The sequence below is a fragment of the Elgaria multicarinata genome, chromosome 3 (genome assembly GCF_023053635.1).
Source record: "Elgaria multicarinata webbii isolate HBS135686 ecotype San Diego chromosome 3, rElgMul1.1.pri, whole genome shotgun sequence".
In the NCBI taxonomy this organism is placed as follows: Eukaryota; Metazoa; Chordata; class Lepidosauria; order Squamata; family Anguidae; genus Elgaria; species Elgaria multicarinata.
The window spans coordinates 73,723,163-73,742,611 of record NC_086173.1 but is presented as its reverse complement, the minus strand read 5'-3'; the positions used below and the strand labels follow the sequence as shown (position 1 = coordinate 73,742,611).

The window sequence follows — 19,449 nt, the reverse complement described above, 5'->3', positions numbered from 1 at the left end:
TTGGGGAACTTGTGGCCGTCCAAATATTGATGAACTACTTCGATTATCCCTTGCCATTGTAGAGGCTGGCTGGGGGTGATGGTAATTGGAATACAATAACATTCTGGAAGACCACAGGTGCCCCACTCTAAGGAGTTCAGGGTGGTGTACACAAGCTGCTTGCGAAGGTAGGCTAAGCTAAGAAAGTGTCTTCTCAAGGTTACTCAGTGAGCTTCATCGATAGGTGGGGATTTTTATAGAATAAAGAAGAGTTTAATAATAAGAGTCACTGCTATAAACTTGATCTAGACCAGGCAGATGTTGCTGGACTAAAAAACCCATCCACCTCTGTCAGCATGGCCAATGATCAAGGATGATGGGAGCTGTAATCCAAAAGCATCTGACTAGCACCACATTGAGAAAGCTGATCTAACTGAAGTGATCCACAGAGCCATTATTCTACAGGACAAACTTATTCTTAGGGGACGGGAGTTAGGAGTCCAAACTGATCGAGAGGTCCGCAGGTTCCCCACCCTCAGGTTTTACAACTTCTCACAATCTTCTGTAAGAATTTTATCCCTTTTCATTCCAGATCTGTTTTGACAACTGTGGAAGGCTGGTTGAATAATTTAGTAAGAACCCTACTCTGGGCAACCAAAGAGAGACCCACAAGCGCACATACACACAAACATGTCTTCTTACCACTTTGAGGGATAGTTAAGAGTGGGAGGGTCAGATTTGGCTATTTTCAGCAGGACCCTCATGGGATTGAGTTCATGATGAGGTGGTTCTATCTCGGCCATTTCTATCAATGTTATGCCCAAGGACCAGATGTCAGCCTTGTAGTCATAGGGAGTGTCTTTCATGGTCTCACACATCACCACTTCAGGAGCCATCCTAAAACAACAACAACAAAGAAGAGTGAGTTCTGCTACAAACACATCACTAGTGTTCAGTGGTTCCAAAGAGGATTCCTTCCCCCCTTCCAACTTATCTATATATTCGACTGGTCACAAGTCTGAGCTGATTATAAGCCTAGAAAACATGATTTTACAGCTAGGTTCTGAATGAAGTGGGGAGACGCCTTTTCCTCTACCCTTGGTATGATACAGCCAAGTTGAGCATTTTTTAAGGGCTACCGTTTTTTGGAGAGGTGAACACATGCATACTTCTCCCACTGAAATTAATGGGAAATGAAAATGTTTAACTGTCTTTGGTTAGAAGATAGTACCCAGTTCACACAAAGAGAGACGTTAATCTCTCTCCTATCAAATGGCTGCGACAACAGAAAACCAGCAGGCCAATGACATCTGGCCTGGATGCTGCTTTAGACAGCAAGTTAATGCTCACTGATCACATCCCTTTAGCAATGTGGCTGATTTAGAGATTAAATTCCTAGAGTGAATTGCTGCTTTTATACACTTGGAGCTGCTTCAAAAGGACATTCCACCAAACAGTAGGGGGTGGGAGAGCGAGAGAATGGCCCAGATTTCATCAACATCCCATTCCAGCTATGGGACTTGTTGCTTTAGCATTGCCCTAAAAGAGGCAGTGGTTGAATGTGACACAAAGAACATGACTACATCTGGAAGTCTCTATTCCATCCACACTTTTCCCTCAACATCTTCGTCACGCAAGGATAGTCCTCCAAACTCCAAGACTTTTGATAAGTCACTGAAGAAGAATTAAAAGTAACACTGCCTCCTAGAATAGCTCTTCATATATTCTTTTAATTCATTTAAATATATGCAAATAAGCCATCACAGAACACGTAGAGTAAATTTTTGAGCATGTGCATGCACAAACACCCACTGTTCCATTCGTAGGGATAGCCAAGTGGTAGGTAATACCTTCACACATGAGCATCTACCCATATTTAGCGGTGGCCTCGTCACAGGGGCAATTCCTTAATAAGGGCAGCAGGGTGAGGGGCAGTGTCCTGCTACCAGAGCCCATTATCTCTCCCTTAGCACAGAGAGAAGTCTTACTGGGCACTACTGGTCTCCTTCCATCCCAATCTGCATTCTTATTGGCAGTGGCTGAGCTGGGACGGAACTGGATGGTGCTTCCTGCCTGCTCTTTGTCTCCCCCTTCCTTCTGCAGCTGAGAGTCTCTCTCTCTCTCTCTCTCTCTCTCTCTCTCTCTCTCTCTCTCTCTCTCTCTCGTTCTCATGGATTTCCAAAGGAGCAGGCAGAGCTTCCAAAAGAACCACTCTACTGTACTTCCAAATTTGGTACTGATGAGTTCTTAAGACCCAATCAGGACCCAGGTCTTTGTTTGTGAATAGGGCAGCTATGGAGGGCACCCACAGCCAATGGGTGCCTTTAAAAATCTTTTAATTCTTCCCTCATGTATGCAGTGAGCCCTTGAGAGGGACCTGAAGGAAGCAGCAGCAACGAGTGGGAACATTGCTTTGTGTGTGTGTGAGAGAGAGAGACATATGTGTACGTACTGGAATTGGTATGTGCGTGCAGGGTGGGGGTGGTCTGGGAGCCCCTTGCTATTTTTATTACGTTTTTAAGAACTGGAGGCCTGAGGGCATGTAAGTGATCATGGAGTGGGATCCCCACAACCCCCCAAACCCTTGCTATCTTTCCTTCTATTTTTTCTGATTTATTCCCAATTTTTCTTTTTCTATAGTTCAGTCTGGTTTGAGCTCATGATCTTGAAATTACTTGTCTTATTTGTGTTATGGGTTGCTGTCTGTTCAAAGGAGGACTAGTGTGGTGTGTGGGTTGGACCCTCCCCCTCCCCAATACTCTTTGCTTTAGACTCATGATTTGGAAGTTACTTGCCTCCTGAAGTTACATTGCCTATCGTGACCCCTTGGCTACAGATACACCTAGAATTCATTCACTCACCAGTATGGTGTGCCAATGAAGGAATCCCGCCTTTGCAAAGTCTTCATGTTTTTGGCAGATACTCCAAAGTCAGCTGAAAAGAGTTAAAATTATATTAAATCCTTTAATAAAGTTCTACGGTGTTTACATTTAAGGAACTAACAACAAAATCTACTCTCAACCCCATTATCACTTTAAGATGCCCCCTCAAAACACGCAAAAAGATCCACAGGACCAGTATAATGCTCAGCTGGAGTAGGCAACCTATGATCCTCCAGATGTTGTTGGACTACAACTGCCATCATCCCTGACTATTAGCCATGCTGGCTGATGACTGATGGGAGTTGCAGTCTAACAACATCTGAGGACCACGTGTTCCCTACCCTGGCCTATATCTGAAACACTGTAAGACTGTATATGAAAATATATATGACACATTAATAACCTGGAGATGGAAGTCAGAATATGATTCTGTCAAATTGAGAGCTCTAAGCAACCCCAACATATTCATAATTATTTGAAGCAAGATCCATCTCACACTTCAGATATGACAAGACTGAGAATACATTTTTAACCAGGCTTCTGCTTAACTGTGCCCCTATCAAGCCAAAGGAATTATCTTTTTGACCCTGCCACAGAAATAGGGGACAGCTTCCATTTCCCATCAGGTTAATGTAGCGTAATTTGCTTAATTATAACAGTGAGTCAATTGGATAGCACAAATCTCAACAAAACTCTGACACACTATCAATGGCTTTGCTTTTTACTCGGCTTTCTGCTGTTGTCTGCAGTTTCATTTTATGTAAGGGGCTTCCCCACACTTCTGAGAAATTTCCTCAGAAAGGGTGATGCAAAGCAGGAAATGTCAACCTCCCTGCCCCTCAACGCCAACAAACTACACTCTCTCCAGCTCCCACAGAAAATATGTCAGTCCTTGCCAGGGCCCCAAAAGAATGGCATGCATTGATTTATACACAATTTCATACAGAGCAACAATAACACTGTTGCATTCATCAGTCTCTTCCAGCATCTCTTTCCATTCCTACACCTACCATCTGCACTTCTGCCAATCTCCTTTTTGGACCTGAATTTCTTTATTATCTGTATGCAATGGGCAGGCGTCTTCCTAAAATGGTACCATTTTGTTTTGGACCCTATGTAACCTACTGCCGTTCCAGAGAACTTTCATTCTGGTGGATGCTATTGTCAGAAGAGGTAGAACTGGCTTCTTATATAAGACTACAGTAGTGTAAGGCTTATTACTTGAGATCTACTAGACTGATTTTGCTCATTTTTCTTTAAAATGAAGCTTGAGCAGTGTAGACATGAGGAAAATTTTGGAAGTTCAAAGCTCGTAATTTAACAGCAATTAATTTCCTCCATGCCGAACAGGCAGGGCAGCCCCTCCGTCACCAGGATAACAGACAGTCCTCCTTGGCCAATCAGTGTGCGCAAAGGCAGGCCCCAGGCACAGACACACATTTAGGCTGTTGCCACCAGCAGAGAGGGGGAAGGAGATGGAGATGGCCAATTGGAGCATGCAAGGGAGGGGCTGCACCAGATGTAAATTTCGGAGGGGGGGTTCACTATGCATGAGACACATTTGCATTATTCATGAGCCTTCCCATAGTGGCGGGACTGAGGGGCAAAGAAGCAGGAAAGGAGTAGGACTATGGGCTTTATACTAGTAGTTTTAGAAGGCCGAAGGCTAATCATTGTAACCATTGAGAAAGTAGTTCAACAAACATCAGCAACAGAAGAAGGGTCACTTTTGGAGAAAGAGGTACTGTAAAAATAATGGAGGCATCTGTGTACATTTGGACACTAAGCAATAAGAGCAGAAAATTCTTTGGGTGGTTGTGCTTTTATCACTGTAGCCAGTGACACATTCTTCAGAGTTCATCAAATGACCTAACTGAGCTGACCTCAAGCACGCACACATATAAATCTCCAGAATGTATGGAGGGAGGAAAAAACAGCAGCAGGAAGCACTGAAGATGTGCAAGTTGAGACCAGCTGCACAGGACTCCTTGATACGATGGACCCTAGGAAGAGACAGTGGCTCTCTTTCCCCATTCCCCTCCTCTCAAAAAGCTTCATTTATCTTACAGTCTGAGCTCCAGGAATACAAAGCCTAGATAATATACACCAGTTCCGGGAGTCTAGACTCCACGGCACTCACTCTGCAGTAGCGTGACCTTGCAGAGATGTTCATACTCGGAAATGTTTGCTTTATAAATTTTCTTTTACTTGTCATTTTTATCAATTTGTAAGACTGAGTAGTTTTTGTCGTTTTTAATCTAAGCAGTGCTACACCTACCAGCTTTCTCTCTCAGCTCAATATGTTTTCCCCACCCTATGTCAGATAAGAACACAAGAAGAGCCATGTTGAATCAGTCTAAAGGTACATCTATTCCATCCTTTTGTTCACATAGTGGCCAACCAGCTTCCTGTGGAAAACCAGGTTTTTTAAAAACTTTTGTAAACCGCCCAGAGAGCTTTGGCTATGGGGTGGTGTAGAAATGTAATAAATAATAATAATAATAATAATAATAATAATAATAATAATAATAATAATAGTAATAATAATACAGAAATGCAACAGAACTCTCCTGCCCATGTTCCCCAGCAACTGGTGTATATAGGTATACTGCCTCTGATATTGGAGGTAGCATATAGCCATCAAGGCATATAGCTATCTTGTGGAAGTGAATTCCATAGTTTAACAATGCACTGTGTGAAGAAGTACTTCCTTTTATCTGTCCTCAATTTCCCACCAATCAGCTTCATGGGATGACCCCAGGTTCTAGTATTATGGAAGAGAGGAGAAAAACGTCCCCTTAGCCACTTTCTCTGCAAAAGCATTATTTGACACACTTCTAGCATGTCTCCCTTACTTATTTTTTCTAAGTTAAAATGCTTTAAACATTGGCTGGGTTCTTGGCTGAATGGCGGCATAAAAATACTTAAATAAATAAATAAATAAATATAAACTACAATAGGCTATCATGTTGTCTGAATGCAGCCTATTTTTATAAGTGGTTAATGTGTTGTTTGAACGCAGCACGTTTTCTGCAGGGTGGCTTGTTAACCATGCAGTGTGGCTTATTTTTTCTCAACCAAGCCACCTTGAGAACCAATAGTTTGTTGTTGGGTTGTTCAGGACAGGCAACAAGCTATACTGCATGGTTAAGAGCAACCCTGGGAAAATGTGTGCGTCCACAGTTCAACAACAACCCACAGTGGGTGGGTTAGAGTGTTACGTGAACCCAGCTACTGCAATAATTCCTCATAGAAGAACTGCTTTTTCTGCACTTTCTAAACATGTGCAATATTCTTTTTGAAGTGTGATAGCCAGAACTGCACACAGCATTCTAAGTGTGGCCACACCATAGATTTGTGCAAGAACAGTATGACATTGGCAGTTTTATGTTTAATTCCTTTCCTGATGACTCCCAACATGGCATGTGCCCTTTTCACAACAGCTGCCCAGTGGGTTAATGTTCTCATCGACCTATTCATCACAACCCCAAGATCCCTTTCCTGGTCAGTGACCGCCTTCTCAGATCCCACCAGGCTGTATGTGATGTGAGAATGTTTTACCCCAATGTGTAACACTTTACTTATACTGAACCACACTTGCCTTTTAATGCCCATTCCCCCAGCTTGGAGTGATCCTTTGGGAGCTCTTCACTATCCCTTTTGTTTCAATCACCTATATAATTGGGTGTCACTAGCAAATTTGGCCACTTTACTTCTCACCCCTAATTTCCTCTCTTTTGGGGACCCCACTAGTTTCTCCCCTCCATTGTGAGAACTGTCCATTTATTCCTCCTCTCTGCTTTCTGGTCTTTAGCCAGTTACTGATACATAAGAAGACCTCTCCTCTTATCCCATGACTGCTATGTTTGCTCAGGAGTCTTTGGTGAATAACTTACCAAAAGCTTTTACAAAGTCCAAGTAAATAATGCCTACCAGATCAAATCTATCGGCATGCTTGTTAATATTCTCAAATAAATCTAAAAGATGAGTGAGATGGGACTTATGTATTCAGAAGGCATTTTGATTCTTTTTGAGCAAGGCTTATCCTTTTATATGCTTGGTGATGTTGTCTTTAATAATATTTTCCATTAATTTACCTGGAAGAGGTGTTAAGCTATCCAGGCTGCAATTTCCTGGATATCCCTAGAAACCTTTTAAAAAGTTGGCATTTCATTGGCTAGTCTCCAGTTCTCTGGTACAGAAAGCAATCTTAGGGATATGTTACATAGTTTTGTTGGGTAAGCAGTTTTACATCTAAGTTCATTAAGAACTCTTGAATGGATACCATCTGGATCTGGTACTTCGTTTTCAATTTGCAGGTAAGGTCTAGCATCATCTCTTGTCACCACTGCATGAAATGGATTAAGTTTGCCAAAGTCAAACTGATTTTTTGGTGAGACAGGTAGCCTAAGCAATAGAACAGAGGGAGCATTTTGCCCCGCTCTTGAGAGCAGGCTTAAATCCGTGCTCAGCCATGGAGCTGGCTGGCTGGTTTTCAGCTAGTTCCTTTCTCTCAGTCCAATTGACCCTGCAGGGGTGTTGCAAGGAACAATGTGACTCCAAGTTGCTCAGAGGAAAAGGGTGGAGGGAGACACATCTAACAAATGATTATTACACAACAGCCAAGCATGCATAATTATCTCAGACATTTTTTTAAAATACCAGCTATGTGGCTACAGAATAGCCCTTACAGTTTTAAAAACATGCTGCATCCACTATTTCCAGACACCCACCCTCTATTTCCAGACACCCACCCAAAGCAATTTTCCACCCATCTACTATTTCTTACGCAAGTCCAAACTGGTTTGTCTCACCAAGCTTGATGTCTCCATCTAGGGTCAGCAATACATTGCCTGCCTTTAGGTCTCGATGGATAATCTTCTTGCTGTGGAGGTAGTTCAGGGCTTCTAGCATCTGGCGGCAGACCACTTGGATCTGAGGTTCGGTCAAGCCTCGATCCAGCTCTGGAAGACAGAGGCAAAGGCTCCTAAGTTTAACATTATACTGTTCTGAGCTTGAATTAGCAATTGTATATACATTACAGAAGGACTGACAGTGCTTAAAGAAATTTTAGGGTGAATCCTAGACAGAAAAAAGTCCATACTGGCTAGGGAATGCTGGAAGTTATAGGACTTTGTTGTGTGAAAACATGCAGAAGATTCAAGGAAGGCCATCTTTAATTCCAGATTTCCCCTATTATAGTATTCACAGAAAAAACAGCTTTAAAATGTGCAAATTCATGTCCCATCAGTATTGTGAAAGACCCAGGTTTATAAGAGGTATTGACATTGACTTCAACTGTGCATTGCTTGTTTCAGTTGTCAAAAAAGCAAATCATTGCGCAGTCTTCCCCAGCATAGTGCCCTCCAGATGGTATGGACTACAAATTCCATCAATGGGAGTCAGAGTCAAAACTATCTGGAGGCCACCATGTTTAGCCTGGAGAAGAGAAGATTGAGGGGAGACATGATAGCACTCTTCAAATACTTAAAAGGTTGTCACACAGAGGAGGGCCAGGATCTCTTCTCGATCCTTCCAGAGTGCAGGACACGGAATAACGGGCTCAAGTTAAAGGAAGCCAGATTCCGGCTGGACATCAGGAAAAACTTCCTGACTGTTAGAGCAGTGCGACGGTGGAATCAATTACCTAGGGAGGTTGTGGGCTCTCCCACACTAGAGGCATTCAAGAGGCAGCTGGACAACCATCTGTCAGGGATGCTTTAGGGTGGATTCCTGCATTGAGCAGGGGGTTGGACTCGATGGCCTTGTAGGCCCCTTCCAACTCTGCTATTCTATGATTCTATGTTAGGGGTAGCTACCATACTGGATTACCTTGAAATGCAACATATTGGCTAGCTTTCACTACAAAATGCTAAGGCAAGCAATAGTTAAGTTTAACCTGCAGTTAAAAATGTCATTGGGATGGATCTGGAATCTGCCCCACAGAGACAGAAAGGCTCCTTCTGTTGGTGAAAGACTCGTGATCCACTGGCAGAACAAAGGAACACAACCTTGCCCTTGATTTCCTCCCCCCTCCCCTCACTAAATCTTCTCTGGAGGATTGGCAGACCATCCGGAACGCTGGTGGAGGCTCACTGGGAGCTGCAGAGAGAGGAGGGAATGAACTAAGATTACCACCTCCCTTTCTACCAGTGGGAATGTTCTGAGCAGAACTCTGCTTAGGGACTGCTCCTGCCAGCAGAAAAGACCGATCCAATGATTAATCTACTAATGTAATAGATCAAATATCAGAGCCCTAATACATCAAACCTAATATGCAAGTAAAATGGGACTCTCACTTACACACACCGTACCCTCATTCTACTAGAACACTTTGATTGGGTTTGGATGATCACAGGGGGTAAAAGAAGCCATCGTGGCTTCTCCCCCCATCCCTGCACGTGTGGTTGGATCTGCATAATTATCCAGGATGCAGCATGGGTTTCTATGTTGTCTGAACCTGGCACAATGCATGGCAGAAGTGGCTTCTTACACATGTCACAACTCATGGCTTGCACAACTCCCACTGCGCAACTCATCCGGTTCAGACATCATGGCAACCCATGCTGCATCATGGGTAAGTATGCAAATTCTGGTTGCACCATGCAGCACATATAGGAGTGGGGGGGGGGGGAGCTGTAATGACTTCTTTCATCTCTGTGATTATCCAAACACGTCCACTGAATTTGGATAAAGAGGGGTTTCAGAGAACTGGTTCTGATCATGGGAAATTTGCTGAGCAACAAATGGTTTTTTTTTGGTGAATTGAGAAAGCTTTATTTGTTATTCTACAAATCGTTGACTATAAAATAAGAAATTAAGTACCTCTGTTCTTTACCTATACTTTCTGATATAAAGTATTTTTGTCCTATGGTTTTGATTCACAAAGAAGAGAGATGACCCCAAGAACAGGTCATGGGTTTGGGGCAACAACAAGGTCCTAGTATGAGCAACAAGGCTGGCCAATCCAAGAGGGAGTGGTTAAGGCGGGCAGCCGTTCATCCAGGAGCAAAAGATCGTAATCGAAGGGTCAGTGAAAGCTCTCTTTTCAGCTTCTGGTTTCTCTCTCACCTACTTCCATTAGAGAAGCTAAGATGGATTGATGTTTTTTAAATGATGGCAAGCAGGCCCTGAGAGAGAAAGAAGAGAAGGCTGCCATTCCCTCGACGCTATACTTCTTCAAAATGTTTCCCAAAGGTAACAAAAGAGAGGACTTCCGTGTCCTGAATGCCAACACACAACAGCCGCCTGCAAAGTTAGCAGTGACTGGGAGACACACTCATCATGAGTACAAAGCGCATAATTGGAATTCATTCACCATGATGAGACTCAGTGTTTTCCCAATGACTAATCATGTGCTTTACGTCTCTCTTTCTTGGAAGCCACAGGCTGGGTGTTTAGTCCTGTGGTGCCCTGCCTCCCCTAACAGGGCGTAGCTTCATCACCTGCTGCCTTGAGCAGAGTACCAAAATATTTAGGACTTTGAACTATAGCTTGGTTGCTTTCCAACACCCCCCCCCCCCCCAATTTCCTCTAAAAGCAAATTCTCAGTCCTGGAAGGTATCTATGAAACAGGAGATGTTGCGCCTGATCAAACTGGAGACTAAAATCCTGAGACACTGAAAGCTCCCTTTCTCTTCCATCGGGAAGACCAACAAACCTATGCAACCCTGCCACAGCTGCTGTTCACCTCACAACCTCAGCCACAGCAAATCCAAACCACATTCCATTGCTACAAGACAGTCTTTGTATGGACTTGTTCTTCAAAAGCAGGATCTGCTGTAACTCCTTCTTCCCCATACCCCTGGCCCCTTCATTCCACAACATGAGGCCATCATTCCCAGCAGGGCCTTGGAGATAAAGAACTGCACCCACATATTTGTCAGCTATTTTGTGTTTTAAATGAAGCTATGAAAAATAACACCCTTCTTTAATGGCAGATGTCTCCCATCTACTTAACCCCTCAACCCCTCATTTATTCAGAGGACCACCTTCGGGCACAAATCTGCACTCCGACTTCCTACAAGGGTGGGATGCAGATGCAACCTACAATAGGCAGAAGTCAGTGCCGAGGCAGTTCCAGTATCCTAGGCAGTAAGCCTGTTTGCACCAGTTGCTGGGGAACATGGGTGGGAGGGTGCTGTTGCACAATGTCTTGCTTTGTTGGTCTTGTGAATAGAGTGCTGGACTAGATGGACCTCGGCCTGATCCAGCATGGCACTTATGTATCTGCTGGCAGACCTCAAAAGGGTTCCATTATTAGGATGTGTTAAGGGACTTACCCAGCATAGTAGCATCCACTGCTCCGCCAGGGCAAAACTCAATCATGATCTAGCAAAAGAGAGAGAGAGAGAGAGAGATGTTTAAATGGGCAGATAGAATTTATATTTCAGGATACAGCTCATGAGTCAGTGGAAGGAACAAATGGATGGAATTGATTTCTTCTTCCCAAAAATAAAATTGCACCCTTACTAGCTTTTTCAACAACTGAGCTGTTTACTAGCCAACTTCTAAAACATTACCAAGAAGGTATCCATCATGGGATCAGTGGCTGCATCAAAGAACAAGGAGATTACTCTCCACCATCACTCACTCGTGTGTGTGTGTGTGTGTGTACACACAGAGAGATGGATCACACACATATAGGTAGGTAGATAATTACATTCATACATGCATACACACAGAGAGACTTTAAGAGATCTCTCACAAAATCAAGACAGCCCAACTTACAACTCTCCCCATCAGAAATAATATGATTACTGCTTTCCTATTAATAAAGTGATTTGGGTCTTCAAAGCTCTTTAAATTTCACAGAGTTTTTACAACAACCCTGAAAGCCAGGGGAGGGCAACTTTGCGAGGTCCAATGTATGGAAGATCAGTAGTATTAGTCCCTATTGGGGTGAAGGGCAAGGTTAAGAGGGGATGATGGCCGGCCTAAGGCTACCAAGTGAATCCATGTCAGGCAGTGCTGTGATGTGAACAAGGGCAGTTCTGGTTTGCAGATGATCCTCTTCAGTATTATGTTACCCTAGCTGGCATTTGTGTATCTTGAAGAGCATGTCCCTTAAGACCTCCCACTGAGAAAATGCAAGACAGCACAGTCTTGGCTTCAGTGCACAGGAAACTTCCTTTCAGATCATTTACCCTCAGACACAAAATCCAAACGAGCCCACCCTCCATGTACCTGGAGGCCCATCCGAAGCAGCCTAAAGGCTCACACTCCACTTATTATATTTGTTTACGGAGTTTGATTGCAGCTTGCACTGAGGGGCTGTTCCAGAGCCTTGAACTTGCCAGCAGGAAGATAGCTGTCATAGTTGAGAGATGACGTGGAGACAACAGCTCAGAAACATCGTAAAACTCCAAATCCCCCCCCCACTCTTTTTCTGTTCTAAGTTAACTGGTTAATTAGTGATTCTCTGTGGTCTTTGCCCTTCAAAATGGGGGGGGGGAACCTACCCAGCATTTGAAGATAAAGCCATAGTCAACTCTCAAGTTTGTGGTTGCTGTTTTAATTGTGCTTTCCCCTCCACTAAAAGACGATGCTTGCCCATCACCATCACAACATCCTTTGCATCAAGTCCTTAAGCCACCCCTTGATGTCAGAACCAGACAGCTTTGCATTTTAAGAATTTGGCTTGATCACAACTAACATGTAAAACACTAGCTTCTGCATGCAGGAGCAGCTACTTTGGAGCCTGAATTCAAGGAACAACATGAATATTTCCACCACATTTTTTATATTTTATATATTACCCCACACCCCACACAAGCAGATATCTGTTCCTGGATGCAGCTGGAAGCACCCCCTGCCCCAAACCCAAGGGGGGACTCTAAACCTCCAGACCATGACATTCTATGTTCAGTCTGGCTGGCTCTGTGCTGAAAAGCAAGCCTCTACGATACGATAAACATCATGCTCCAAGTTTTGACTATTAGCTACCAAAGTGTCCTGTGATGAGACATATCTGGTAATCTTTTGGGAGGATGCCTTTTGAGTCATGAGGGAGAGCTGCACAAATGTCCCATGCAGCCATGGTATCTTGGGACGACCTGCGTATCAAAGTTCAGCACTCCAGGTAATCAGGAAAATTATTGCTGTGAGCAAGTCTGAATCAGTGAGGCCAAGCATCATATGCAGCAGGGTCTGCTGGCACCAAATGAGGGTGCAAGCTAATGGCAAATTTGGGTTTAGAATTTTAAATTGGTTAGTAGGCACAAATAACAAGGGTCATTTGCAGGGCAGAGGTAATGAATAATTGCAGATGCACCAGAGAGCCTTGGGTGCAAACTGAAGTCACAAGGCGGGTGGGGACAGGGTTTGGGGAAATGTTTGTTTGTTTGTTTGTTTATTATAGTACTTTTATCCCGCCCTTTAGTCAAAAAGGCTCTCAAGGCGGCTTACAAAAATATTTCTTAAGACAGTCCCTGCCCACAGGCTTGCAATCTAGAAATACATGACACAAAAGGAAAGGGGACTGGGAGGGAGAAAGGGAGGGGAGCGCAAATTCAAGCACTAGATTTTTAGTTGCCTAACAGTCACGTGGAGCCAAAGAAGCTTCCTTTCAGCCTGGGTTTCTAGCGTATGAAAAGATCAGCATGTTTTGTACGTTCTACAGCAGAAGTGGTTTGATTATGTCAGAAACCTGGTGTAATCTGCGCTTCACTTTCTGGATCCAGCCTGCTTAATTCAGCCACTTCTGCTAATAACAGCCACCTTGCTAGAGGTAAGCAGCTCTGGTTAGTACCTGGATGAAAGTCCACCTGGGAAACCCATGGACATTGCCTTGAGCTCCACAATGGAAGAAAGGTGTGAGATAAATGTAGTAACATATACTTAGAAAGTGAAATACATACATGCAAACAGCCAGTAGAAATAGTTCCAGTGGCATTCCTTACGTATCAGATTTGGAGAGCTTTTTGTTGTTGTTGTTTCTGCATGCTTCCAGTAGTAACTAGGCCTCTGGAATTAAACTAGCATCTGTATATGCATGCATCTAGCAGCACTCATAGCAACCTATTTGCAGACAGCAATCTCAGGTTTAAAAGCCTGATTCTACCACCACTTAGCCATGGCTAACCTTTTGGCAATAGCTGGAACCCAGTAGTATGATCCATCACTCATTGTCAAATGTTTCAGTTGTGGCAAATATGTTTTCTGATTCATGCATGAATAATTTTTTCTTGTATTGCTCACTGCTGTTCATTTATCTAAATAGTATGTTGTGGCACAAGCCAGATTGTGGCTAGAAGTAGCCTCTTGCTACAACATCAAGGGTATTGAGTTGTTAGCGCTAGGTGACTGACAATACAATACCAATGTTACCATTATCAGTGTTCCCAAGACAAGTCGTTTTACTGGTGTCCAAGAACTAGAAACTCAAAATAAAAATCACGCAGTTATTTACCATAGTGAATATGTTTGCTACAATGGGGGTACTTCTACCATTATGTCATTTCAAATATGGGCCTGCAGTTCACAGTTTTCAAAGAGTTGATACCTGTAAAGGGGTACATCAGATTCTTGCTTTTGAAATTTAAGTAAGGAGGGAATTCGGAAGTAGCTACCACCTCATCTATAGTTCATGACGAAGAGCCCTATGGCACTGTAAAGACCAACAAGATTTATTTAAGCATAAAACTTTCATGGATCAGAGTCCACTTCATCAGATACAGAAATCCAGAATCTGTATATTAATTTTTGTGAACCGCCCAGAGAGCTTCAGCTATTGGGCGGTATAAAAATGTAATAAATAAATAAATAAATAAATAAATAAATAAATAAATAAAATCTCTGTGTGAAGAGTTTGTTTCTGTGGGGTGCAGCCATTTGCTCAAAACAAGGGAAAACCAGTACTTGAGAAAAGATTGTGACTTAAAACAGGAGCAAACAGAATACAGTCTCTTTAGGTCTTGAAAGAAACAAAGAAGGAAAGAGAAATGTCAACAGTACATTCCTTGCATTTCTGCTTGTTTGTTTGTTTGAAAAGCAAATAGTGCTACTACCTGCTGTTCTCTGGCCAAGTCATCCCAACCTCCTCCCATGTTCTCTTTGGCCTCTAAACTTTTGCTGTTGTTGTTGTTACCTATAGATCAATCTGAATAATAATTGCTCTCCTGGATTGCAAAACCTCTTGAGTGTTCTCCACCATATCTGTCTGCAAAGTCTGCCCAACTCATGCACAAAACTTTTCCTCTGCCTTTTTTTCAGTTCTGTTGTCTTTATCTTACACTAGTCCAAATATCTCATTCATATGGACTACTATATATAGTAGACAAATATTTGCCAACTAGGTTTGGCAAACTTCCCTTGCTGACAGAAGCCTCTGTGCCTTTAACAAATGCATGACAGAAATTCAACATTCTTCCTGGTCTGGAAGCTCAGAGAAACAACCAAGGTGACAGCTGGCCATGAAGAAGACCTCCACAAGCACATCTAGCTTCTGACTTTGGGCCACTGGATCTGGTCTTGGCAGGCGTGGCCAGAACAATTGCCAGATTCCAGGAACCATTGGAGCAGCTGGCTCATCAGGGAAGCCAAGGGAATATTGTTATTACTGTCCCCACCTCCTGGGCTTTCCATGTGCTGCTATGGTGAAGACCAGCAGTTTCCACCTGTAAACTACTGTGAAGACCTCCTAGACACCTGTAATTGCATTTTCATGTGTTTTATAATCTTGTAAGCTGCTTTATGTGAGAGCAGTGTATCCTGAAAGGCAGGTTTAGTTTCATAACAACAACAGCAAAAGTAGTATTAATTAATAAATAATAACAGATGTTGTTCATAGACACAACCTCTTTTTTTTAGACTCAGAACTTTCAAGTTTCACTTTGAAACTTGTGGAATGGACAATGCTTAAACTTATTTTACTGATTGATTAAGTCATGCACTACCTGTATAATGCTAGCAGGTTTGAATACATGAAATGACTGCTGTGTTTGGAAGTCCCCATGGTTGTATCCATACTTTGAGTGTTCCTGGTGAAGGAGGACACAACCCAGCACCTTAGATGCTTGGATTGCATTCCAAGGACAATTACAGCATAAACCTATTCATGCTTACTCAGAGGAAAATCCCACTGTATTCAGTGGCATTTACTCCCATGTAAGTGTGCATAGGATTGTGCACTGTTAGAGACAGAGCTGTATTCTGTATGCTCACACAAGTAGGGAATGTTGTCATCTGGTGAGCAAATCAACATCCTGAGGATCACAAATTTGGAGACCTGGTGGCTGTGAAGAAGGGTCTGAAGGAATATAGACAGTGGGTCCTAGGCAGAGTTACCAGGGCTTCAGCGACCTGCAACATAGCTCTTATGCTTTGGTGCTCTACTGCTGCGTATTCACCTAACTTCAAATCCTCTGCTCCTTCCATTGAGTGGCAGCAACAACATCAACATATATAAAGGTTTCTTCCTCCTCCATATTTTGCTCATTCTGCACAGCTTCAAGCACATTTTTGATTAGGCAAATCAACCTGACTTCAGAATTTGGCCTTTTTTGGTGCGGGACACAGCCATGCCTAGAACCCATTTTCTACTCAATACTTCTAAGAGAACCTTACTCTTACCTACCAACACACTTAACTCCAACATCGACCGTAAAGTATGCCCTGAAACATGCATGACAGTTACGTCATTGAAATATTTAGAACAAGCTAGTGGATTGATCCAGAACTGAGAAGTGGTCTCCCTTCACAATGACAACTTACAGCCTCTCTGCTTTCATCATTAAAATATTTGGCTTGCTTTAGGTTTCTTCTCACCCCCACCAGCACTGAAATGAGATGCTGAAGATCAGGGGTGGGCAATTTGTAGCCCTCCAGATGTTTTAGCCTAGAACTCCAACCACGCCTCACCATTGGCTATGCTGGCTTGGGCTGATGGGATTTGTAGGCTAAAACTTCTAGAGGGCCAGGTTGTCCACTCTGGCAAGATTATCACAACCGTTTGGAGTAAGTCAACTCACGTAGCTCTGAATCCCTCAAACCTTCTGGCATGAGGTGGCAAAACACTGTATTCTCAACCTTGAGGCTCAAGTTGCACACTTGTGTCTGCATCTTCATGTTGGGAGTTTGTATTTAAGTATTAATTTCTACTTGCAATGCACACTATCTCCATCATTCTTTTTACTATGATTTGCCATTTTCCACTGCAATCCCACCCCCCACCCCACCCCAACACATACACATTAATTCCAGTTGCCATCACTCAATATTAAGTAGTGATAGGAATCTGTCCAGGACACAGTTTGGGACTGATTTGTAAAGGGGTCTACAGGATTAGCCCTGGTTTTGCTTGGATCTGTTTTAGCTGCCTCAAGATATTTGCATTGCCCTGTTTTAGTTTATGGCGCAGAGGGCCTGAGAAGGGACAGAGATAAAGGAGAGATATAATAAATGTAGTATAACAAAATACAACAGAACAGCTAGAAAAGCCATTGTGCAGAAGATGCTGGGGGCGGGAGAACCTGGGAGATTACAACACAATGCATTTGCAGCTAAGAACTGAAATGTCCCAGAATAAATAAAGTGGGGGGGAGGGAACAGGTTCTTTTAAGCTGCTAGAATGCACATGGCCTCTCACAGCTTGGAAATCCAGTTTAAGTTGCAGTACAACCTCAAATAGTCTAGATTTATAAAACCCAACAATAATGATATCAAGCAGCATTATATTTTATTTTGTTTTTCTTAAGGGCTAGCCTATCAGCAAAAACTATGCAGGCTCAAATTCAACTGGAGAAAAGAAGCAAGGTCTAGTCAGTCTGCAGAAAATAGGAGATGATCTAAAGTTAAAAGCGGGCGAAGGATACACCATTTCCCACTCAAAGACCAGTAAGTTCTGGTGGTCTTGCTTAAATGAAGAGCCAGGAAGAAAGATCTGTATGTTATATGCACAATCATTACTCGACTCATGTAAACTTTTGGAGCACATTAATCCCATGACCTCGTTCAACTGCACTTTGCAATTCTGATCTTGTGGCTTGCCAAGTCACCAAACCAGTCCCTGTGTGTACTTGAGTCCTTTCTAAAGCATACCAGAGAGCTTCTGTTTAAGTTTTAGAACAGTGAACCCTGTTTGCAAAGAACATAACAACAACCTAACCGGATTATACCATTTCCCAACTGGTCCAGCGCTCTTTTTCTGATAGTGATCAACTAATGCCTCTGGCTCTCACAAGGTACACTGCTTCGGAACATGGCTGGTCCCTTCAGTGATCATGGCCAAAGGAAGGTAAGTGGGGAGGAAGCAGGCCTCCACACCCCGGTAACCATCAGCATATTCTTTCTATAGCCTTTGGGGCATCCAATAGAACAAGGAAGATGTGTCAGCCACTTTTCACTGACTCGTTAAGTGCATCTCTACATGTTCCTATCCCTCCTGCTTGGAAAAAAGAGAATTCAGAAAGTGTTCTTTCTACATCCTGCTACTGTTTACACAGCCATCATCATGGAAAACAGAGAAAAATATACACCACTGGCCATGGAAATCAAAAAACTATGGCAACAGGAAAAGGTCACAATTATTCTGTTAAGTCATATCAGTCACTGGCATCAAATCAAAAAAACTACACAGAAAACCTTCAGAAACTGGGCCTACCAAAATACATCCACACCAACATCCAGAAAGCAGCCATAATTAAAACATGCTCAATTGTCAGGAAATTCCTGAATCTGTAAAAGACAGCATGACTTGGCAAAGCCCATTATGTCCATCTAGAAAAACTGCCACAAGGGAGAAATAGATATTGATATCATCATCATCATCATCATCATCATCATCACCACAACAAACCTGGCAGATGTGCAGTAGTGGTGACAGTAGGCATAAGGTAAAACAGGTCACAAAAGCAGGTCTCAATGCACATCTTTGCAACAGTGTCACTTTACAAATCACCTCAGGCTGGAAAACAGTTTTTACATAGATTTTGAATAAGTGCAGAGATTTTTCCAGTCAGAGGGCAACAATCAACACCTTCCAGGTGAAGAGTACCTGCCAACAGTCTGAAAAGAGGAAGTGACAACCTTTATTAATTATTTGATTTGTATCCACCTTGCCACCAAGAAAGAGATGCTCAAGGCAACGAACAGCAATAGGAACCAAACTTTTAAAATTAAAACTTGTTTAAAACAATCATAAAACAAAGATATTAACATCACAGCACCTAACCGAATAGGCTGGCTTATATACCAAAGGCCTGCTCAAAAAACAAGGTCTTTGTCTGCTGGCAGAAGGACAGTAGAAAGGGAGCAAGCCTAGCCTCCTTCAGCAGGGACTTCCACAGCTTGGGAGCCAGGGTCTTGGTGTCTTAAGCCAAAATACACAAGAGAAGTTCTCTTAGTTGAGTTTGAATTGCCTGCACTAGCAGGGGTCCCACAAACATGTTTGTCAGGCTGCCAGCGGTGACCATATGTTTTATTTTGGTGATCAAGCCTCCAAGTGTACTGTAGCCTAGCAATACCAAATCCAGTGAAAAGTGATAGATTCTATATGTTAGGCAAACAGTTGTGTCATAATTATCAGCCGGCTAGTCACTTACATGATAAGTAACAAAGCAAAGAAAGACTGCCCTAGTAATCTTACTTT

The 19,449-nt window shown here is 42.9% G+C and overlaps 1 protein-coding gene across 1 annotated transcript in view; it reads right to left on the bottom strand.

Annotated features, from left to right (window-relative positions):
* STK10 (serine/threonine kinase 10) overlaps positions 1-19,449 on the bottom strand; it is a 94,082-nt gene that overhangs the window by 27,203 nt on the left and 47,430 nt on the right. Inside the window, exons 3-6 of the mRNA XM_063120604.1 lie at positions 11,144-11,192; positions 7,676-7,825; positions 2,841-2,913; positions 682-876 (exon numbers count right to left, since the gene is read on the bottom strand). Coding sequence (XP_062976674.1) covers positions 682-876; positions 2,841-2,913; positions 7,676-7,825; positions 11,144-11,192 — 467 coding nt within the window. The remainder of the gene's footprint in view (positions 1-681; positions 877-2,840; positions 2,914-7,675; positions 7,826-11,143; positions 11,193-19,449) is intronic.